General features: G+C 42.5%; 1 protein-coding gene across 1 annotated transcript in view; it reads left to right on the top strand.

The window, feature by feature from the left end:
• The first annotated feature begins 228 nt into the window (after positions 1-228).
• akap13 (A-kinase anchoring protein 13) overlaps positions 229-24853 on the top strand; it is a 91868-nt gene continuing 67243 nt past the window's right edge. The window contains exons 1-2 of the mRNA XM_034685695.1: positions 229-419; positions 20416-20459. Of these exons, the coding sequence (XP_034541586.1) occupies positions 20427-20459 (33 nt within the window). The 5' untranslated portion in view covers positions 229-419; positions 20416-20426. The remainder of the gene's footprint in view (positions 420-20415; positions 20460-24853) is intronic.

Genomic DNA, 24853 nt, shown 5'->3' with positions numbered 1-24853 from the left:
ACTGATTTTTTGTTTGATCGACTTTAACAAGATCAAGTCCGTTTCTCTCTGTGTCCTGTGATCAGTCATAATCAGACATCTGACGAGACTCATGTGAAAGTCTATAATCCCTAAAGTTAGACAGGTTGTAACACAGCCTTTCAAAATAAAATCCCTCGCTCCTTTGTTCTGTTTCTTCTTCAAAAGTGTGTCTCTGGTGGAGGTTTGTTTTGAAAAGGCAAACCGGAAGTGTGTCTGCTCCCGTGTGAGTGAGCAGCTTGACGTGTGGACGAACTCTCAGCATGGACCCAGGACCTCCACACCCAGAGCCCGACATGAACGCGGAGTCAGAGTGAGAGAAAGGGGAGTGGGAGCTCGTGGATCATGTGGAGGAGCTTCAGACACGGATCGAAATAAACTCTGCAGACTAAAGACACACGGTGAGTCTGTTCCCCGTCTGTTAGCTGCCTGCGATCCTCCTCAAAGTTTCTCTCTCTCTCTCTCTCTCTCTCTCTCTCTCTCTCTCTTTCACACACACACAGACACACACACACACACACACACACAGACACACACACACACAGACACACACACACACACACAGACAGACACACACACACACACACACAGAGACACACACACACACACACACACACACACTCTGCTGCTGTGTCCTTTCGTGTTTAGACCCTGCGTGTTTGAGTTCAGCTGTGCAGCAGATGATCTGCAGATTTTTACTCTGAGGTTTTTGAACTTTAAAGACAGTTTGTTCTTCATATAGCATCAGTTATGAAAGTATTTGTGTGTGTGTGTGTGTGTGTGTGTGTGTGTGTGTGTGTGTGTGTGTGTGTGTGTGTGTGTGTGTGTGTGCAGCTGCTTCATTATGCAGATGGAGATGTTTCAACTTGTGTGCAGCTCTTGTAAAGAAGTCAGCCTAAAGTATGAGAAGTTGAGGAGCAGCAGCTTGTTTACAGAGTCTGAACATTAGCTTAGCATTAGCTCAGTGTGTGTAGAGACTGGGAAAATAAAAGCTTGTTTTCTTTTCTGATGTAAGAGAGTGAAAGCAGTACATCTCTGTGATCAGACAGGTTCAGGTGAGAGGAGGTACACCTGGTGTTATTTACACAGGAGCTCAGGTATAGACACACTGACATTTACTAACAAGGTGAGCTGACATCTGGCTTAAACAGATGCTCCTTCATCGGCTGGAAACCCAACCACCGTTTCTAATGTAGTTTATTCGACTGGGACAAGACATGCTTGTTTGCATTTACATTCAAGTGTGACCCATGGACTTCCAGGCATGTCCCCAGTAAGACTTAGGAAATGATGCACATGATAGGACTCTGAACAGACACTAACAGAGCAGACACAGACCAACAGTACAGTAAAGTTAGCATATAGATCATCTGATTCAGTATTTACACATTTGCCTTAGTGTGAGACATATATAAGTTTTGGTATTGAAAGCTTCAGAGTCAGTGTTTTTATTCCTAACCTATGGGCCTTGACCTGAGAAAGGGGGTGTGGCCAAAGGTTGTGTGTTTCTGAATCATCATCTGAGGGACCCGTTAAAGGGCGAGGCCGTTCACACACTCAAAGATCAGTTTTATAAATGAGACATTTATGAAAGTGCCAAAGTTCAAGAAATTATATGTTTGTTGAATTTTGCAGAGTCGCTGTTTATCGGTTTCCATAAATCAAACACATCATCGTCCTGACTTGTAATTTGAAACGTATACAGCTTTCTGATTAGACTCACCTGTCCCTTTTTTAGGAAGGATCCTGCACATCGCCTCAAATTTGCATGTTGTATTCTTCAGTTAGTCCTGATGTTTCATTTTGAGATTGTATTTTTTATTCACCATCACAGAATCGCTGTGTCGTGATTTTATCGTTATCATCGGCCATGTGTCAGATATCGTATTGTGTCTTATCATTCCCTGCTGCACACACAATGGGTTCATGTGTCACACACTGAAGTACAGCTTCATATCTTCCATCACACACTGACCCACCGTTATAACTCTGGTTAACAGAGTCAGAGCCACAGCTATGACGGAGGAGCAGGCTGCAGCTTCATGATACACACTGTAAACATCACACAGCTGTGATCACAGCTGTGTGAATAGTCCATACAACAGCACACCCTCCAGTGTGAGATTGTATAAATAGATGTTTCAGGAAGCACAGGTATGTTTGGAGAGTCTGACGTGAATCTGATGCAGAGAGGATCAAAGTTATAAACGTTCACTCTCTACAGCAGGGGTTCCCAAAGTGTTGGTCGGGACCCCCAGGGGGGTCACGAGACAAAGATGGAGGGGTCATGAAATATCTTCAAGAATGTTTTTTTGTAAGTTATCTAAAAATAGTACATTTTACCCATTATAGTAAAAAAAATATTGACAAAAATAGTAGCTAAACTCGAAATAAAACCTTGAAAATGGAAAATGTAATGAGTTTTCTGCCTTTCTTTGTTGTCAGACAACTCCTTAGTTTAGGGTTAGTGAACAGTTAATTAACAAAAGCATCAGTAGCAGTAGGTTCATTCATAACAGCACAGGAAACACAGCCACTTGTTCATGTAGGTAGGCTAATTTTCTGCAGACCAGCTAAATGAAGCCACATTAAATCACATTGAGGGGCAGTGGGGGTCTCATCTTCATCTCGAGTTCGGACTGATCTCAGGTCTCTATGCTGTGAGAGCTGTGCTGCTGTCGGTATACAGGCTCAGAACACAGAGTGAGCGAGTGTGTGTGAGTTAGTTACTTTGTTTGTGTGTGTGGAATGTGAAAGCATGCAGACGAGCATGTAGTTTGGTTTCCTCTGTGGCTGTCCCTCTCTCTCCGCTGCCTTTTCTAGCAACATTATGTGAACATTTGTAGAATCAAAGAGTGGGAGTATTTCCTCTAAACTTCAGAATCACAGTCAGCTCCACCAGCAGAGTGTGTGAGCACATATCAGAAACCTGACTCCAGTGCACATGGCTCTCACTGTACAGACACTGATACACCGTGAAAAGGAGTTTAACCCACCTGTGTTATCAGAGTAACTCTGTATTCACGAGGTAAATACTATATACACAGTATGCACAGCAAAACGTGTATGTATAGACTTAACAAAGAAATACAAAACTTAAAATGATTCCAAAACTAGCATCCTGCAACACAAGCGCTGGGATAAGTGCATGAATTTAAAAAGCATTATTGAATCTGTGCAAGATTTGTTAGTTTTATAGATGAACTAGAAAACGAAGGTCATGGAGAAAGAGTCGGAGGTAAACCCTGGATGAGCTGAAGCAGGAGAGATGACAGGTATTTAAAGTTGCTGTGTTTGTCAGACCACTTCAGCGTGCACGTGGTTCAATATGAGAGCTGATCAGAGATGTTGTTATGAGATGGAGACAAAGCACAGAGTCCAGGAAAGGAAACAGAGCAGATGTGAGACGTGATGATAGAGAGACTGCAGACCGCTCTCTCTCTCTCTCCAGCTGTTTCCTCCCTCTCTTTCTGTCCCCCCCTCCTCTCCCTCTCTCTCTGTACAGTTCAGCTGCTGTGTCAGCACGCTCACAATCCTCTCATACCAAACACTGCTGTTCTAAAGTCTGAGCGTCAGTCTCTCAGTCAGAGCAGCCCACTGTTCTGCTGGAGTTTCAAAAGTGATCGTTCTGCGAGAAACTGGCTTCATGCTGTGTAATCTGTCATCAGTGAGATGGTCCTGATGTTGCATGAGAAACGTTCAAACCAAACTCCTTTCATAAAACAAGCATTTCAAAGGTTGTTTTTTTCTTGTCCTGCAGTCAGACCTGACAAATCCTTGATTCAGACTTGTTATAACTCAGCACCCTGATGTAGTTATTTTAGTATCCTGTCAGCCTGTTTATCACCATTATATCACAGTGACATGTTGACTGTCATTAATTCATTGTAACATCTGTTATTGTCATTCAATCATAGTAACATCTGTTTATTGTCATTTAATCAGTAACATGTTTTTTTGTAATTTAATCACAGTAACATGTTTATTGTAATTTAATCACAGTAACAGTAACACCTGTTTACTGTAATTTAATCACAGTAACACCTGTTTATTGTCATTGAATAAGAAGCATGTTTATTTTCATTTAATCAGTGACATGTTTGTTGTAATTTAATCACAGTAACACCTGTTTATTGTCATTGAATAAGAAGCATGTTTATTGTCATTTAATCACAGTAACACGTGTTTATTGTCATTTAATCAGTGACATGTTTGTTGTCATTTAATCATAGTAACACTTGTTTATTGTCATTTAATCAGTGACATGTTTGTTGTCATTTAATGGCAGTACATCAGTTTATCATTAAATCACAGTCACATCTGTTTACAGTCATTAAATCAGAGTAACATATGTGTATGTCATTAAATCAGAGTAACATCTTTTTATGTCATTAAATTACAGTAACATCTAAATCAACATAACATCTGCTAATGTCATTAAATTACAGTAACATCTAAATCAACGTAACATCTGCTGATGTCATTAAATCACATTAACATCTGTTTACAGTCATTAAATCCAAGTACATCAGTTTACCATTAAATTACAGTACATCAGTTTACCATTAAATCACAGTACATCAGTTTACCATTAAATCACAGTAACATCTGTTTATGTCATTAAATCACAGTAGCATCTGTTTATGTCATTAAATCACAGTAGCATCTGTTTATGTCATTAAATCACAGTACATCAGTTTACCATTAAATCACAGTACATCAGTTTACCATTAAATCACAGTACATCAGTTTACCTTTAAATCACAGTAACATCTGTTTACTGTCATTAAATCACAGTACATCAGTTTACCATTAAATCACAGTAACATCTGTTTACTGTCATTAAATCACAGTACATCAGTTTACCATTAAATCACAGTAACATCTGTTTACTGTCATTAAATCACAGTACATCAGTTTACCATTAAATCACAGTAACATCTGTTCATGTCATTAAATCACAGTAACAACTGTTTATGTCATTAAATCACAGTACATCAGTTTACCATTAAATCACAGTACATCAGTTTACCATTAAATCACAGTAACATCTATTTATGTCATTAAATCACAGTAACAACTGTTTATGTCATTAAATCACAGTACATCAGTTTACCATTAAATCACAGTACATCAGTTTACCATTAAATCACAGTAACATCTATTTATGTCATTAAATCACAGTAACATCTGTTTATGTCATTAAACCACAGTAACATCTGTTTATGTCATTAAATCACAGTACATCAGTTTGCCATTAAATCACAGTACATCAGTTTACCATTAAATTACAGTAACATCTGTTTACTGTCATTAAATCACAGTAACATCTGTTTACTGTCATTAAATCACAGTACATCAGTTTACCATTACATCACAGTAACATCTGTTTATGTCATTAAATCACAGTAACATCAGTTTACCATTAAATCACAGTAACATCTGTTTATGTCATTAAATCACAGTAACATCTGTTTATGTCATTAAATCACAGTAACATCAGTTTACCATTAAATCACAGTAACATCTGTTTATGTCATTAAATCACAGTAACATCTGTTTAATTTGGCCTTCTGAGGTCAGACAGATTTAATCTGAATTTAGTGATACTTGTTAGATACAGTGAAACTGAGACTCAGTGGAGACAGATGGAGAGGTGCTCCACAGATGTAGCAGAACTCTAGTAGATGGTGTCCATCAGAGTAATCTTGCTACTGATTCGAGCTAACAGGTCACCAAACTGAGCTCTGTTCAGCCTCGGGTAGCTGGAAACAGCAGGAGAGTTCACCGCGGACAGTTCATGGTGGAGGAGGGACATTAACCCAGCTGAGCCTGTTTTTGACCAACGTGAGTAAACACATGGTCAAACACATGATGGGGAAATTGAGGGTTCAGTTAGTTTGGTTTCTTTTCTGGACTCAGTTTTTCAAGGAAAGTGAATCAGTGAAATCAGCTGTCGGAGTGTGCAGCAGTGTAGAAAGTTAATTAAGAAGTCAGTGAGTTTATTTCTGCGTTTTCTCGTACTGCATGTTCCCTATTGTTAACTCTGGTGACTAAGAGCACTGCAAATGTCTCAGAGAAGTTTCTCATTGAATGTGGAAATGTGGGAATGTGGAAAATGACCTGCAGTGTGTTTGGAGAGAGAGGGATTGAGGACAGAGGACACTTCCTGTAGAGAACAAAAACACAGAGACCTGCAGACCCTCAGAGACAGAGAGAAAGAAAGGGGAGATGTTTTCCTCTTTTCTGAGCGGACGATAAAACTGAACATGTTGGCTGTGAGCACTCCTGTATTTATAGCTCTGTTTTATCTGTCTGCTCTTTAAAAGTAGAAACACTGCTGCACACACACTCTCTCTCTCTGCTGTAGTCATGTCTGAGTGTTTCTCTGTAACACACACTCACACACACACAGAGTGAGTGTTGGTATGTGGGGGCTAACCAGAGCTGGATGTCTGACTGTTGAGTCATCCTCTGTCTTCACTCTGTTACATGTATGCAAGTCTCAGGATTTCCTCTTACTTCTTGTTGATCCGAAGCTGTGATGAATGACGGGACATTGTCAGTGTGTGTGTGTGTCAGAGTGTGTCAGTATGCTTAAAACAGTCGTGTACTTAATGATTGAATAATGTCCTCTGTTTGGGCTCTGTGTTGCAGATCTGAACGTCCATTAAAACTCTTCAGCGACCTCAAACTGAACACTTTCACACCCTGAGAGCCGGAGTGTTTACTTGTGAGGCTTGTAGAGGAGCTTTTCTATCATGCATGATGTCATGTGGATGTTGAGTCAGTGGGTCAGCAGGGGTAGGGGAGGGGAAAGCTTTGCACATGTGCAGTGGACTTGTGTAGCTCTCGTGGTTCTAACTGTCTGTTATAGAGTTTAATTAGTCCCTTAATAACCTGTTACCGGGCAGAGTGGCAGTTTGCGGTTTTGATGGGAGTTACCTGTTGGAGCTGTTTGTTTACAGCAGAGCTTCACCCCGTCTCATAAGGATCCTGTCAGTCCTGAGTGTTGACAGTCTGAGAGGAGCTAACAGCTAGATGGGCTCTTAATGAACACATGGACCGCACATTTTCAAGGTACATTAAAATGCTTTCCTTATTTTGTGTGTAAGGCTACCTGTGCTCATGTGTTCATGGAGATGTTTATATCACTATGATAATGAAAATACTCTTAAAGTGCAACCCAGGTCTGACCAGCAGTAAAGTCAGGTATAGCTCCAGTTATTGAAAACATCAGTGGACTAAATGGATAGTGAATTCTTTAGTTTTGAAGGATGCAGTGAAACGGGGCACTGGTGTGGTTTCATGGTTGTACAGAGTAGGGGTATAACGATTCTTTTTAATAACGATTCGATTCGTATCACGATTCGTGGTTGCCGATACGATTAAAGGACGATATTGGTTCATTTACAACGATGCGATCTGAAACGATTCTGTAATTTTTCATTTTTTTTTTTTTTTATATTTTTTGCCTTTTTGCCTTTATTTGATAGGACAGCTGAAGAGAGACAGGAAATGTGGGGAGTAGAGAGAGGGGGAAGACATGCAGAAAATTGTCGACTGGCCGGGAATCAAACCGGCGACCCCTGCAACGAGCACTGTAGCCTCTGTATGTGGGGCGCTTAGACTGCTAGGCCACCAGCGCCCCTTCAGAAACTTTTTAGCCCAAATTTTAACCAGTGTGACTATGAAATAAATACATTGATACCGGACAGTCCTAGATTCCTGTTGTTGCTGTGATGTTTTTCCCCCAAGCCACGTTTTGGCCTAGTCTCTGACTAAACATGCTGGCGAGGCCTGAGGCTTCTGCAGAACTGATGTTACCTTGCACTGCTGCTGCAGCGGGAATGTTGCAAGAGGTGCCTGGACCTTGGATAGATTTGTCGTGTTGCAGAGATACTTTACTTGACCTCTACATATCCTACAAACAGCGAGCGACTTATTTACAACATCTCTGTCTTTGCAAAAGCAAGAGTGTTTCCACACACTGGACCACAATGGTGGCTTGATCATTTCTTGCTCGCCAGCTTCTCCTCTGCCATCCGCCATGCTGTGTTTTTTTGTCTGCTGGCGTGTGGTGATGACGTCACAGACAGACAGCCTGAATTGAGTAACATTTAACGTCTTTATCATTAAAAGTGCAAAAAAAACCACATTCATATAAAGTCTGCTGTGCTTAAATCCATTGCGTTATTTCCTAGTATCGATACAATCGATTTATTACCCTTTAAAACAATTTTAGATCGATATATGTCGTCCGGAAGGCCAACTTGCCGAGCACAGATCAGCGTAGTCAGATCATAGGAATATAAATCGATACATTGATGTATGTAGTAGATGAGTCGTTAACCCCTGGTACAGAGACTGTAGTCCTGAGAGTGGGTGGTGATGGGAGAGAATCTGACTCTGATTGGACGTGTGCTTCTGTAAACCTGTTTCTGGACCTCAGGTCTCACAGAGTGTAAACGTACAGGCATGCAGCGGTCATTCTCTACGTTTCACTGTTTGTCCTGTCATCAGGCTACGGCTCTCCAAGCGCTCTGCAGAGACTCTGTGAACGAGGCCTGTGTGTGGTCATGTCACATCACTGTCACTGCACACAGTTATTACAGACACTGCAGGATTTCACTCATTATTCATACTGAAGGTTGGCTGCTGTGTCCCGTTTCTATATTTATTTTGCATTATGTAAAGTCATTGACTCTTCAAAACAAGAATAACACTCAACTTTTCCATTCCTAACCAGTGCAAGTCACTCTGTGAGATTACTGTCAGCCTCTGGTACTGCTGAGAATGTTTTATCAGATATCTGTTTGCTTAAACATCTACAGTGCTGTGCTAGCAGAGCGTGTTCCACCAATGTTAAGTATGTAATTTAACTGCTTTGTAATCAGAGGTGATCTGTGTTTCGGTCAGTACTCAGCTCTTGGTTTCAGAATCAGGGGACGTCTTATTGTGACATCTCTAACTGTGTTTTGACCATAAGCTCTATTCACACCTGCACAAAATCAACAAAATGTAATCCCATCTTTCTCTGACTTTCTCCTACCCTTGAACTTTCTGCATGAAGTCAGGGTGAGGATGAGAGCACACAGCAGGACAGATTCAGGTCAATTCAGCACAGGTGAGCAGGCGGGCCGACAGCAGTTATATCATTTGACCAGCGTGAACCAAAAACAGTGGCATGTGACCGGCAAATTAAGCTAATGTGGAAGAACAAATGAACGATTGCAGTTCCTACAGTGTCCACTTGAGGCTGACTCCAGAAGCTGATGAAGCCTTTTTAGGTCAGCTATTAGAACGTCCATGTTAACAGCAGAGATGAACATGTTTACAGCCTGGTACGAAAACAGGTTTGGGTATGTGGCGCATATCTTAATCTGTGCACACTGGATGAGGGGTGAAGTGCTGTACAGAGCAGTGTAATTTTTTCAGGGCTATGAGTTATGCCTACATTTTGATAATTAGGGGCGTGGCTGAGTCGGCTGACAGGTAGGACTCCAAGCTGTGAGGGACATGTGTGAACAAGAAACCTAGGAAAGTATAAGAGGACAAGCTCCTGCAAACATATAGAAAGAGTCGGAGAGCATGTGTGGAAGAGGCTGTGGTTCAACCTCTTGAGGCAAAGACTCAGACTCTGTGCTTCAGGGTTAGCAAACAGTTATTCAGATAGCTTTATGAAGCATGCACAAACACACTCTTACTCCTGCATGTTCATCTCTATGTCACTCAGACGGCTGTTAATGCAATAGCTGATAGGCTCTGTGATTGGTTTATGACCAACATGCTCATTTTCTGAAAGTAAATGAAATGAAATGTTGATGTGCAGCCTACAGAGGAAAACCAGAGTGCTTCAGACACCAGAGGTCCTCTGTGTTTGTCTGTTTAAAAATCATTTTTAAAAACTGAGAAGGAGAAGTCTGCTACAGGTCACTGTAATGTTGCATTCACACTAAACACGACTGATAACGTTATTCATGCAAATACAAGAATGTTTTGTGTTAACTCGCTTTACTTGTGCGTTAAGATTGAAAAGTTAGCTTTTCATTTGTGATTGTACTGTTGTGTTGTTTTGTTTGATCTGTGTTATTTGTTATTTGTTTATTTTGCTTGTATTGATTTTAACAATTGTACAGTGTCCTTGAGTTTTTGAAAAAGCGCTATATAAATAAAATGTATTATTATTATTATTATTATTATTATTATTATTATTATTATTATTTACGCTAGTGCCCAAGATGTAAATTCTCGGGAGAAGGGAGGGGTTCCCTGCAAAGTCACTCCAGTCTATTGTCATCAAAGAAGGTTGAGCTTGACTACAATGAATGTTGAAGCTGGTCATGCTAAAGGAGGCAGTGCTAGCTTCTTAGTACAATTGATAGCTGGAAACAATTTATCCGGTTAATCCAACCTCCTTACTTTTCTCAAAGTGAGCTCCCATTTATTCCTGTTCCCATAAAAACTGTAGTAACAGAAAGTTTGCAGAAGCTGCAGAGAGATACAAACAATTTGTCCTAAATATTCCAGATTAATGAAACTCTGCCAGTCTGTACGTCACATCATACGTCACAGGAGGATCTGCACGCTGTTTGTTTAGTGCGTCACAAATATTTCACTATTGTTCAGATTTTTCAATTCTCACAAATTAATTTGCCCATGAAATATGCACTGCCCAATTTGTGTCATTTGCATCACCCGACAAGAAATTGCATCTACTATAGTCTTTACATTGACTTTAAATGTAATACACTCGCGCAAATGTTTTTTATCCACATTTGGTGTGAATGCCCCATTACATGACACAGGTTTAAATGGATATTATGTAGTTATCTTGTCCTATTTATATCTCTGTATAATGTCAGCCTGTCAGTGTGTGTGTGTGTGTGTCTCTCTCACACACACACATCAAGCAGCTGTGATAATAAACAGGACCGTGGAGACACTTCACCGGCGCTCCTGTAAACTTATGCTGCTCCTCATATTCAGCATCAGCTCATCACACCATCACAGCAGCATTCCTCCTCCTCTTCATCACTGTCAGTCCTCAAGGAGCTCTGAAGAGTGAATGTACAGCACACTGTAAGCTCATGTAAAGCCTCAAAGTGTGTGTTGTCTCTCTCAGTGTGTGCAGACGGAGCAGAGCTAACAGGTGGAGCTCCTCTCTGAAACTCTGAAATGATCCTTTAAATCAGTGAACATGAAGTCCAGCTTCAGTCTGCAGAGAGCCGGGGACTGACCGGTCTGCATGACGTGAGCAGAGTGTGTAATCAAACATCATTATCACAGTGTGTGAGCGTGCTGCGGTGTGAAAGTGAGCTGGCACTGCGGCGGCCATCTTTAATGATCAGCATGACGTGTCCTCACAGGGAGAAGTGATGAGTCACATCCACAGAGACCACTAATGACAACCTGTGTGTGTGTGTGTGTGTGTGTGTGTGTGTGTGTGTGTGTGTGTGTGTGTGTGTGTGTGTGTCTGTGTGTCTGTGTGTGTGTGTGTGTGTGTGTGTGTGTGTGTGTGCGTGCGTGCGTGCGTGCGTGTGTGTGTGAAAGGGGGGACATGTGTGAGCCTGACTCTGTCTGAGCTGTGTCTCCCACACTTCTATTACAATAATCCCTGAAAATACACACCCCACACCCTGATACACACACACACACACACACACACACACACACACACACACACACACACACACACACACACACACACACACACACACACCTGAGAGGAGGAGTCTGTCCTCTGGTAGAACTCGTTTTTCTCATTAGCTTTGATTCGTTCAGAGATGATCCGGTGCTGCAGCAATGCGTCATTAAACACCTGAAACCATGTTTCTGTCTGTCAACATAACGAAGCGTATGAAATGCAGTGTTGGGTCGTGTCCTCCACCACAGAGATGTGCTGGTTGTCCAAAGCAATGAATTCAAACGAAGTGTCAACCTCCGGTCTTAAAACATGAAGCCAATGCAAGAGTGTTATAAACTGCAGTTCATCGATTGTCCACTTGAAGCTGGCCGCAGGAACACCATAAACCACATACCCTCCAATTAAAAAAAGACAATCTTTGAAGCAGAAATAAACATGTTTACAGCCTGGTTCAAAAAGCAAGTTCAGTCTGAATAACTCATATCTCTATCGGCACACACTGTACATGGGGTGAATATCTTTAAACCTCTTATCTTTTTAAAGATATTAAACATACTAAGTTATTGTCTAAATAAGGACAGAGCTGACTTGATTGACATGTGGGAACACTGTAGCTGTTAGCGAAAAGGCAAAAGCCTGATTTTTGCTTCTACGTAGAATCGATGTTGCAGCCTGCACCGTAGGTCTGCGTAGCTCCCATACCTACACAGAGCCCTAGGCATGTAGCTGATGCGCACCTCTTCCAAAATGTAACTACGTGTCGAACATAGACTGCAAATAAAAATGGAGAATGTTGCTCCGCCTCTTCCCGTTATACGATTCTGAAGCCAAAAAATCTTGCTCCTGGGCGCAGCCATTGTGCAGCCAGACCCTACGAAGCCACAGAATTTCTGTGGTTGCCACGGTAATTTCTGTGTCTGCATGGTAACTAGCTCTGCCCTACAGCATAGCGTCACAAGACGCTGTCCCTCTACGGTGGCTGTGAATCAAAGGAAACCCGGAAGTAAAACCCCGTTTTTTAAACTCTAATAACTAACGAAAAATAAACTTTTCAGAAAAAAGAGGCCTTGAACACAAAACAGTCAAACAATAACTAGCTTCACTTCCAGCCAAGCGAGATGCACCCCTGGTGTCAAACCGACGCGGACCGCAAGCCCTGTGATTGGTCCGCTCTCCAGCATTGTATTTCCCGCTTTTGCAGCACTTCCAGGATCCTCGCAAATCAGCCGCACATCGGCCGTGCTTTTCATCTCCTCCATTGTCTCCTCTCTATTCTTGCCTGTAATCATGTCTGTATAATAAACAGCAACATGTATCAGCTGTAGATTAATATAACATGCTATGAATAACTGTGAAAATGTAAACAGAAAATGTAGCAGGGCTGGAAACAGGCGACTCGACTATCAGAGAGACCACACTGCCCTTAAACGTTTCGGTGGAGAATTGCTGCACGTCACAGACACATAGACAAAGAAGTATGTGGTGCCCATGTCCGCGTCAGCTCCTGCTGCGTAAGTGAGACACAGAGGTATAAACCAGCCTTAAGGCCCACCTCTTTACCACACACTAGCTCGACAGAAGTTGGATTGAGTCAGCATTTCCAATATGACAACCGCCAACAATTGGCTTCAAAACAGCGCTTCAGAAACATATGGGTGACGTCACGGATACTACGTTTATTAATTATACAGTCTATGATTCAAACCCCTTCTCTGTGATGATCTCTGGCCTTTTCTCTCTCTCTCCAGGATGTTTCGGAGTTATATGCTTCAGCATAGGAACCCTATCCTCTGCAGCTGTGGTGAATGCTCCGTGTTCTGCTGCATGTTTAGTTTTTACTTTTTGTCGTGCACGATGTTTCTGCGGTCAAGCTTCATGAGAACTGATGGAGCGATCAGTCTGTATCACCTCTGCCGATCACACAGAGTAAGATCAGTCAGGCTCCAGTGTCCGCTCTGTAAACATGTGGTGGTTGCTCTCTGTGATCGTTAGGGGGGATGTGGCCTCTGGGAAGGCTTCATGTCACGTCTCTAACCCAGAAACCTTCAGGTGGTGGGGTGATGAGGACTCAGACACTGATCTCTCCAGCACAGAGCGTGGAGAGCAGACAGCGAGGCTTCCTTCATTTTTATTGTTGGGATAATTGTGAGGACAGAGAGAAGGACTCAGATCAGTCAGTCACATGGTGTGTGTGTGACTTCGATCATATTCTGCTCTCTGTGTCAAACAGTGAAGAGTGAAAATGACACAGATTCAGTCTTTCAGAGCACAGAGAGTCTGAACCAGTAATCAGGTCAGGAAGAGAAAACTCACAACCACAAACATCACACTCATCCCTGAGTGCTCTGAATCTCAACATCACAACCTTTTGACTGTAGACCTGCACCCTCATCAGAGCAGGAACATGCGTGGAACTGCTCACGTACTGTTGCAGAGCTTCACAGCCTGCAGTGATATGAAGAGTGATCCATCACGTGAAGGCTCTGCTCCTCAGAGAGTCTAAGGACGGACTGACACAGATCACGTCTCTTTTGTCTGCTAACAAACCTGCTCTGACAGCTCTGGAATCACAGAGACACACACACACACACACAGACAGACACACACACAGACAGACAGACAGACAGACAGACACACACACACACACACACACACACACACACACACACACACACACACACACACACACACACACACACACACACACACAGAAAGACATGCTAAATGCAATGTTCACAGAAACGTCTCGTGCCTGTTCTCACATGAACTCATTTGGTTGTAAAGACAGCATTGAGACGTTCCTCAGAGGAGCTCCTTCTCTGCTGCAGGATGGAGGGTTATTCCAATAATCGTCAAATAGATGCCAACGATTTTTATTCCTTGGCTTTCAACCCAGCATGAGACTCTGCTCCTGTTTTAGTGTTTTATGGCTTGTTTTTATTTACTGTTTTATTGTTTTTATTGTTTTATTATCCTTTGTTTTAATTGTTTTTATGCCTGCGTTGTTTGTCTATTTATGTACAGCACTTTGTTCCGGCTGTGGTCGTTTTAAAGTGCTTTATAAATAAAGTTGAGTTGAGTTGAGTTGAGATTATGGAATGGTATTTTGGCTTGAAATGCCCATCCCTACTCCATATAAAGATGGACAACATGACAGCTCACCTAAAGTGAAGCCAAGACTTTAAGATCTCCCCCTGCTGACTGGCTGCACTATAGGTCAGAAGCCCTGCCTCCTCAATGTTCTGTCAATAGATGGGACATGGGTCAAACTCTAAAATCCAAACACAGGCCAAATAAATGTTTGTCAGACATGGTTTCTGTCATTATAATTATTACTTATCACGCTGATTTATGTCACAGTGTTTATTTTTCGGACTAGTTTAGTTTGAATTTGTTATTTGGTGCTATAAAAAGAGGGGACGTGACATCATGATGGACAGCTTTGTTGACCAATGATGCTCCTGCAGTGCCTTGTGCACCGTATTATCAGAGTAGAGGAGGAACAGTGAGAGGAAACGTAACAAACACTAACACAAGAGTCATTGAACTTCGATGTTCAAGTGGTTGGGGTCTGTCTGCAGGCTGTAGTTGGAGCAGCTCTGTGGAGCAGGCTGGCTGTAGCTGCTCTGACTGTTGTGATAAGAGTCGAGCCTGCTGCCACTTCAGTGTGCAGCCAGTGGAAGAGAGACACACAGCTCTGTGCAGCTCAGGACTACGGCTGCTGGTCTGCACAGCCCAAAGCAGGAGGAGGTCGGGATTAAAGCTGCTGCTCCCCTCCTCTCTCCTCTCTCCTCTGTTCTCTCTCTCTCCTTCCTCTGTCTGTCTCCTCTCATTCCTTCCATACCAGACATAACTCCTGGCCAGCTGAGTGAGTCTGTAGCCTCTCGCTGTAAAGAACAACCAGAGTCAGCATTCAGTTGTATAACACATAATTACAACAAGTTGTGGAAACACAGCCCCCTCTTTGCTCCCCTCACCACACTGTGTGTGTGTGTGTGTGTGTGTGTGTGTGTGTGTGTGTGTGTGTGTGTGTGTGTGTGTGTGTGTGTGTGTGTGTGTGTGTGTGTGTGTGTGTGTGTGTGTGTGTGTGTGTGTGTGTGTGTGTGTGTGTGTGTGTGCGTGCGTGTGGGGGGGGGATCTTAAACTCCATTTACAGTTCAGTTTGAACAAGAAATAATCCCAGTGATTAGATTTACTCTGACAGTTTTCCATCAGTGTGGGTCAGATGTCGGTCTGCTAGCTCTCTGTCATATTTTGGATCTTTGTTTCTTTGTAACTCTACGTTTCATCCTGATGAAGGATTTATATTCAGAGGCCTGGATCTACTGGGATCAGAGAAACATTCAGAGAAACTCACCAGCAACTCAGCCCATCAAGTGCTGACCTACTGCATAGGACGAGAAACATGATGCTGCTTTGTGAGAGTGTGTGTCTTTGTTTGGACAGAAGGACCCTGCTGCAGATCATTTAGATCACGGTGTAAACCTGGTCTACACTCAGAGGTCATTCTGTAGGTTCATAGCCTATCATGCTGTCGCTCCTGCAGCTCTTTTAAAAAAAAAAAGAGGTTGAAAGAGAGAGTTGACTCCGGGTCACTCAGACTCTGGGAGGCTTGCAGCATTTTTCTGGTGCATGTGTTACTGTGTTTGTGTGTTCTTGGATTTGTGTGTTGTGTGTATTTGCAGCATGTTTCCTGTCAGTGAAGTTTGTTTTTCTGCATCTTTTTTTCCATTGCAGCACGTCTCAGCTGTTGCACTGATTTTGGACCTTTGCATGTGTTTTGTAAATATTGAATCTAAATTTAAGAACCTCTAACTTACTCACCCTGATCTTATGACTCCAACGTAGGGCCAAAACTTCTAAGAGCATGACCTTGTGTATTAACGGTTCCACTCTGCTCTCTGATACTTCTCTCCTCCTCCTCTCCTCCTCCTCTCCTCCTCCTCTCCTCCTCCTCTCCTCCTCCTCTCCTCCTCCTCTCCTCCTCCTCTCCTCTCCTCTCTCCTGCCTATCTTAAGCTCCTGTCTCTCAGCTCTCTGCAGTCTGAAGTGTCCTGACTGTTATCAGGTCACTCTGGCTGCCTTCTGGTCTGCTGAGCTTCCACTTGCAGATGCCAGCACACACACACACACACACAGACATGCACGCACACACACACACACACACACACACACACACACACACACACACACACACACACACACACACACACACACACACACACACACACACACACACACACACACACAGTTTGGATGTGTCCATGTGTGGTCATGGTAGCAGCAGCTTCCAGTAACTGTGCAGAGTTTAGATGTTTAAGTTAGTTGTGGGGACTCAGTGTTAATGACCTATTTATAACACCCAGACCAGAGTGTGTGTCTGCAGACTGTGTGTCTGCAAAGTGTGTGACTGTAGACACTTGAAGAGCTCTTACCTGCAGGCTGACAGCCTTTAATCATCCTCTGCACGCTGCAGAGTAACTGCAGTCAGGATGTCAGATCTCCTCAGAGCTGTAGAGTGAACTTCAGAACATGAGACACTCAAGTTATTTTCATCTAAACAAGGAGGATAGAGAGCTGATGGGGGGAGGATGGAGTTAAGATGGAGGGATAGTAGAGGAGCAATAGAGGGGTGATGGAGGACTGTAGGAGTGATGATGTAGGGAGGATGGAGGAATGACAAAGGGATGATGGATGTTTGATGGATGTTTTATGGAGGAATGATTGAAGGATAATAGATTAATGATGGATGAATGATGGAGGGATGGTAGTTGAATGATAGAGGGGTGATGTAGGAGTGAAGGAGAGATCATTGAGGAGTGATGGAGGGGTTATTGAGGGGTGATGGAGAACTATAGAGGGCTATAGAGAGAGAAGTGATAGAGAGATGATGGAGGACTGATGGAGTGATCCTGTCTGTGTGAACCTCTGTCTTTAATTAGCTCAGCGGCTTCATAAACAGCTCTGAGGAGGGGTTTAAACTCTGAGCTCAGAGGATCATCTTACTGAGAGCTCTGTATGAAGAGGCTGAGCTGTTACTGTGACTCATGGTGTGTGTGTGTGTTCGCCTGTGTTCGCGCGTGTGTGTGTGTGTGTTTTTGCGTGTGTGCGAGGGTCACATGATATGATCCATGTCATGTGACCCTCATCAAACGGTTTATATGAAAGAGTCTGACTTCACTGTTTCTTCACTCATTAATTCATGTGATGTTTTTACTGCCCCGTGAGACTGAGCATGCTCTGTAGCAGTCTGGAGACAGACTGATCTCAAATGACCCCCTGCTTTGTGAGGGGAGGGTGGGGGGCTAAATAGCAGCTACACACGCACACACACACACACACACACACACACATTCACACACACACACACACACACACACACACACACACACACACACACACACACACACACACACACACACACACACATATAACCGGTGCATGCATTTCCGTGGGGGGTGAGGATTATCTGTGCAGCCAGACAGACAGAAGGACAGAGGATCATAATGTCCCTGACTGCCTGTCCTCTGTGACCGACCCTCCTCAGGTCAGTCTGATCACAAGCTGCCCCCCACAAAGACCTGTTGTATCCTCGGTCAGAGGTTTCTCCAAGAGTCTTTCCTTCCAGTGGATCATCGGAGTGTTTCCTGCTCGTCTGTAAAGCAGCACTGTGCAGTCACAGTGTTACAGCACTGGCTTTATTTTCTCCTGTATTTGACTCCTGTGTAGATTGTCTGTGGTTCTTTGGGAGTGTGCACTCTGTTGCATTAGTGGATCTTTGTCTGTGGGTCAGCAGGTGGAGCATCCTGAGTGGCTGGAGATAAGAAGAAATGATTCAAAGTCAATAACACTTAAAAGCAGAAAATGACTGTTGACAGGAAAAAAACTGCAAATCTAGACTTTTTAACAGAAGTACTCCAGGCCTTTAGGGGTGCGAAAGCTGAGTTTCCACCAAGCTGGTACACAATTGTTGTTGTTTCCACTATCAAAGTTGGGAAAAGTACTAAAATAACTGATCTGTACCGTCCTACTTCTTTGTCACCATTCTGTCGGGGCACCTAGCGTAGTGATCTGACCCTAAACGTGTAGCTAGACAAACTGCATCAGCTGATAACTGTTAGTTGTTCTACAGGTGTCAGGGTTTGGTCTTATCGGAAAAAAGGGAAAGGGAGATCCCACAACATGAAGTATTTCCTGAAACCTGATGTGATGAAATAATTAACTTAGCTTACCTGCAGCCAACATACTTCCTGAAAACATTTTTTCAAACTAAAGTTCCCTGTATACTCAAATAAAGACCTTAGCGAAGGTACCTCTTTACCAAATAACTGTCCTGGACTGAATTTCAGAATAAAAGCATTCTGTTAAACAAAGCTCAGACTCTCCACAGAAAAAAATTGATCAGGCTTTTATTTTGAAAAGCGCCCTGGGAGTACTTTCATGCTATATTTGTCATGCTTTTAACATTAACTGATATGAAGCCATTTAAGACCACAATGTATTGTATTTCTGTGTCTTTTGGCTTATGGTCTGATCTGTTTTCATGCACGTCCAAATAAAGAACAAGCTGTTCTGGCTAACTTGAGTGTTGGTGTGAAATATCGGTGTGTCAGATCTGAGACTTTAAATTTAGGTAATTCTTCATTCAAAGGAAAGCTTCAGAAGTGAGCTGCTTAATTCTTAATGCTTCTCTGAAGCTTTAGCCACACTCCGCTAGAGTATAGAACATGCTTAGGTAACACACAGAGGTGTTTAATATGACATGATTTAGTATGGTCCTTAATAACTGATCCATACGTCACATGAACAGTGGGACACACAGCTACTGTTAAATACTACACAGTTATTACAGTCTGTCCATCTGTCTGTCTGTCTGTCTGTCTGTCTGTTATAGCAATCTGATGTATTAATGCAGGACAAGAAAAATGCCTTCATCTGTCCTTATGAGATGCTGAAGAGTGTGTGTGTGTGTGTGTGTGTGTGTGTGTGTGTGTGTGTGTGTGTGTGTGTGTGTGTGTGCGTGCATGTCTGTGTGTGTGTGCGTGCATGTCTGTGTGTGTGTGCGTGCATGTCTGTGTGTGTGTGTGTGTAACACAGAGCTAATAAGGCTCCTCTGTTTAGCTCTGACTTCCTGTTTCCTGTCCATGAATGGTGGACCACATCAGAGCATGTGGAGAGGCTGTGACCTTTGACCCCTGTGTCGCTGTAATGAGGTCTGAACAGAGAGACAGATGAGAGTGATGCTGTGGTGTTACACACAGACATTGCTTGACCTGTGAGTCATGACTCAGCTGTTTTACCTCACACTGGTCTGAATGAGGTTTTAGACGGCTGCTGAAACAACAACTCACATTTTGAGAATTGTCCCTCAGTAATCTGTTAATAAAAATTGTGAAATTATGGCTTAACATGATCTGAGGAGCACACCTGACTCTTCCTGTGGTCACCTGTAAATGTTGATGGAACCACCTGCAGGTTGATGATCCCAGCAGCAGGACAGTTATGATCAGTCATGGTGTCTGTGTTTAAGATGAGACTAGTTAGCATAAACACACAGGAACATGTTTTGCTCCATCGTCACCTGTGAGGAACATCTGATCCTGTAGGGTTGTGATGATGGTGTGACGTGTGGTAAATAATCAAATATTAGAATGTGTTTGAGATGTGTGAATGAACATTGTGATTAAGATATGCAGTGTGATCAATAAACTCAGATCAACTCTAACTCAGTTTCTGTCTGTGTTCCTCCAGAGTCCTGAGCCATGAAGCTGAATCCACAACAGGCTCCCCTCTATGTGAGTATATGTTATATGTGTTGTTACACACACAAACACACTCACACACACACTGCTGCATGGTCAGAAGGGATTTTCTGAAGTGACTGATGTCCTTGTTGATGAACAGAAATTTAAATTCAGACCAACAGGCAAACTGAGCTCAGTTTATTAAACTCAGGTACACTCAGGATCACAGAGTCTGCAGGTAGAGGATGTCACATTGGTTTGCAGAGTGTGGCTAACACAAGCAGAGCTAGCTCCACCAGCCTTCAGTCCTCCTTGCAGGTTAACGTCCACATGCCTGTGCTGGTTACTCATTGCTTTGATTGAGTTGTTATATGTCAGTTTAACCAGACACTTCATCTCCATTTACTAGCTCAACATACTGACAAACCAAGCCACGCTACCAGATGACATCTGTCACTGTGCTTGTTTACATCCAGGTAGTAGAGCTTTAGAGCATTATGGCAGCAGACATTAACCAGAGCTCCAGCTCCAGCTCCAGCTAGTGAAGGGAGGCTGCTCTGCAGCTTAGACACAACGTATAACCGCCATTTTAGACCTATAGTAATAAAGATATGAACAACTTGTTTGACGGGATATTCTGGTGCAAAGGGTGCCAACATTTAAACTTTAAGTTGACTAAATGCCCATATCTCTAGATCTCAGAGTGGTTACTCTCTTCACTTTATCAATTATTTAGTTTTATATGCTGAAAAACATCAGGAGTCATTATCTTGAAGCATATGAAGCGACAGTACCAGAAGCTAACTCGTAGCCCCTCTAAAGCTAATAACAAACACACACACAGTGACACTTCTTATGCTCGTTTTTGCGTCTGTAGCTGATGAGAAAAAGAAATTAGCAGCTCGTCTTCAGGCTCCTCTCTGATGTGCACTGTTACCCATGTGTACATCAAGTGTGTGTGTGTGTGTGTGTGTGTGTGTGTGTGTGTGTGTGTGTGTGTGTGTGTGTGTGTGTGTGTGTGTGTGTGTGTGTGTGTGTGTGTGTGTGTGTGTGTGTTTACAGTGAGGAAGTGAGAGAGTGTGTCAGGAAATAAATCCAGCTGTATGAAAGGTGTGTACTGTTTCAGTGCTTGTGGTGATGCCGACATATGCAGTGTTCTCTGTGTAATGTTTAAAGATATCCACGATGAAGCAGAGTCGGACTCTGTGCTGACAGTGTTTGTTCTTTCTATCAACGATGTGTATGAGTGGTCGTATTCACAGTGTCAGTAAATGAGAGGAGAAGAGCATGCTGGGAGCAGAGAAGAGAAGGAAGCAGCTTCATCACAAACATCGTCCCAGTTACATGATGTAAACCTTGCTCACTCACCTTTACCTGCTCACCTCATGCTGACATGTTGTAGAAACTTTACAGAGCTGGCAGGAAAAGTCAGGGTGAAAATTGTGTGTTCACACATGCTGCTCAGCCTGTAGACCACATTCACAGGGTGAGCTGCAACGTGTAACACTGAACCATGCGAACAATGTGAACATACAGTGTGTTATATATTGTTGTGAGCTATTACATGATAAAGAGCGTCAACAACACTGAAGCGAAACCAGGTCTCCATCTGCAGGAAGCTGATCAAACACAGAGAGATGTGCTTGTATGTGTGTGTGTGGGTGCGTGTGTGTCTTCATCACTGTGTTACATGTTACACAGCTGTTCAAATCAAACATGTACACAGGAGACTGTGACACCACACCGTGTAAACAGAGCCAAACTGTTTGATGTCATGCTCTGTCTCTGATCATCACATGAAGCTGCTGTGCTTTAATGTTTTAATATTTTAATATTTAAATGTGTTTTAATGTTTAATGTTTTATATGTGTTTACATGGACATAAAGTACTGATCAAAGCTACAACATGCTTACATGTGTGTTCGGTGTTTGTGCTGAAGAGAGCACTGGTTGTATAATGATTAACAGAATTAAGTGATATTATTACCGGCTTTCTTACTGATCTTCGGGTTGTGTAAGATGCTTGATTCTGATTGGTCAAAACCCCTTGAAAACCCCTTAGGATTAGTGTTAGGTTAAATATATTACAGGGTTAATAAAGACCTAATGAGACACAGTCATGGTGACAGAGCTGTGGACCAATCAGGACAGTGTTTATAACCACATATACTGACTTTGGGACCAGTCGTCCTGTATGTTAGCGTTAGCATGCCGTGTGTTTGATGTCATTCCTTGTTTGTTGTACTGAAGAACACCTGAACTCAATAACAACACAGGTGTGTTAGCTTAGCATGAATGTTTCCTTATTCAGACGCAGCCAAGCATCTGCCTCCATGTGTGTGTGTGTGTGTGTGTGTGTGATGTGATGTGAAACATTCCTGTGTGCTATTGTTAGCTCGTGTTTTGTGGGTGTGGCTGTTAACAGGCTTTAACTGCGTGTTCAGCACAAGTGTGTGTGTTGTGTCATGTTTCTGTGTGTGTGTGTGTGTGTGTGTGTGTGTGTGTGTGTGTGTGTGTGTGTGTGTGTGTGTGTGTGTGTCTGTGGGGTCCTGTTACACTCCACAGGCTTGTCCTTTTTAACCCTCTAGTGTGTGGAGGTTAGTTCATAAACAGAACAGGAACACATCCCTGAGGATGTTTTTATTAAAATCAGTTGTGTTTCTCTGAACTTTCAGTCCGTCCTGTCGGTGTTAATGCTCACTGCGCTGTGAACAAAGCAATATTGTGTTATAGAGTTAGACTGTTAGGAAGCAGTCTGCACACTTAAGTTGCTTTGTCACAGTTTGACACTGTTTCAGTCTGAGGGAATAAGAGTCAACATTTAACAACTCTCGCACTCTTTCCTCTGTTACTACAAGTGATTGGCATTAGACACTGCTTTCTTAGGTCCCTTAATGTTCAACCTATCATATTTAAACACTTCACTTGTTGTTATTAACAGTTATACAGCTGTGTGCACGTCCACTCTGGTAAATGATCATAGATTATATTTACACTTACAGTAGCGTCATGTATCTGTACTCAGCTCTCTATGAGAGCCTTCTCTAAATGTTCCTTACATCAGCATCTCTGCAGGCATGGGGACAGTTTGTTAAACACAGGTACTCCTCATTCTCCTCACTAAGCTTTGATGTAGTGATCATATAACCTGCGGTCCGACAAAGCTGCTCGAGTTTCAGGAGTTAAAGCTGTGATAAACTCAGAGGTATTGATTTTGAGCTGTCCCTGAGTTCACACCTGAACTCTCTGATGTTTAAAAATCAATGTAAACGTTATTCATGGTCTGAAGAATACTCAGGGTTCCCACGCGTCCTGGAAAACCTGGAAAACAGTTGACCAGTTTTCCAGTACTGGAAAACACCTGGGAAATGGGAGAAAATGTCAAATGTCCTGGAAAATCACATATAGTCCTGGAAAATTATTCCAACATGGCTGCGTGCGACCTGACCCGATTAACAAAACACATCCCCATTCATTGAAAGTTGAGTCCACGCTGTGCTGGAAAAGACAGCGGCACTGCACAACTTTTTTCACATCTTTTCTCCTTCATTTCATAATCATGCATTCACAGAAAATGGGGGTATATTGTCTAGTTTTATGGTACATTAACCTTGTAGAGTGCTCTTTTGATTCAAAGAGTCTTATATTTAAGTTATAGTGTGACCAGTGGAGTTGGGCAGAGAGCTTGGGGGTCTGTGCCTCACAACTTTCTCTGCAGGCTGAGAGCTCAATTACCGTACTCTAGCTCAGTTGTTCTCAAAGTGGGGTCCTGGGACCCCTGGGGGTCTGCGAACCATAGCATGGGGGGTCCGTGAAATAATTTGAATACATTTCTAATAAATTATTAAATTGTGCTGTGTCATTGCAAAACAGCATACACCATTGTTATGATACCATTTGGTGACAAAGGGATATGTGAGTCTTGTTACTGTTAATTTTCAGAAAGGGTTTAAGACCAGTTACTTGAAAAGTATAAATGCTGTCATGTTGAGTCCACAAGGAATGAAATGACCCTCTGTTTTAAAGTATACAAGTGGTATTTACTTGATTCAAATTGAAGTGTTATCTGTTTATCACTATGGTACAGGTCTGAAGTATTTACATTGATACGTTTTACAATACAAATAGTTCCAAGGAAAACTAAGAGTGCAAATGGTAGTAAGCATGTGCTTTAGTGATGGGCTGGCTCTTTTCAGAGAGCCAGCTCTTTTAACTCGGCTCCCAAAGAAAAGCCGGCTCTTTCGACTCCCGAACGGCTCTTAATTTAGTCTCTTTATAGCCATATATTTTATCTTAACTTTGCAAAAAATAATGGTTTGTGTTGAAAACCCTTTTACGTACAGTGTTTTTATGAGAAGACTTATAATTGCCCAAATTTGTGCATTTATTCTGTTACAAAACCATTCTTACCCTGATCCTGGGGTTAAGGTTAGGGTTAGGGTTAG

Source organism: Notolabrus celidotus, chromosome 6 (genome assembly GCF_009762535.1).
Source record: "Notolabrus celidotus isolate fNotCel1 chromosome 6, fNotCel1.pri, whole genome shotgun sequence".
NCBI lineage: Eukaryota > Metazoa > Chordata > Actinopteri > Labriformes > Labridae > Notolabrus > Notolabrus celidotus.
Note: the sequence above shows the minus strand (reverse complement) of the source record. Positions and strands in the feature narration are given on the sequence as shown.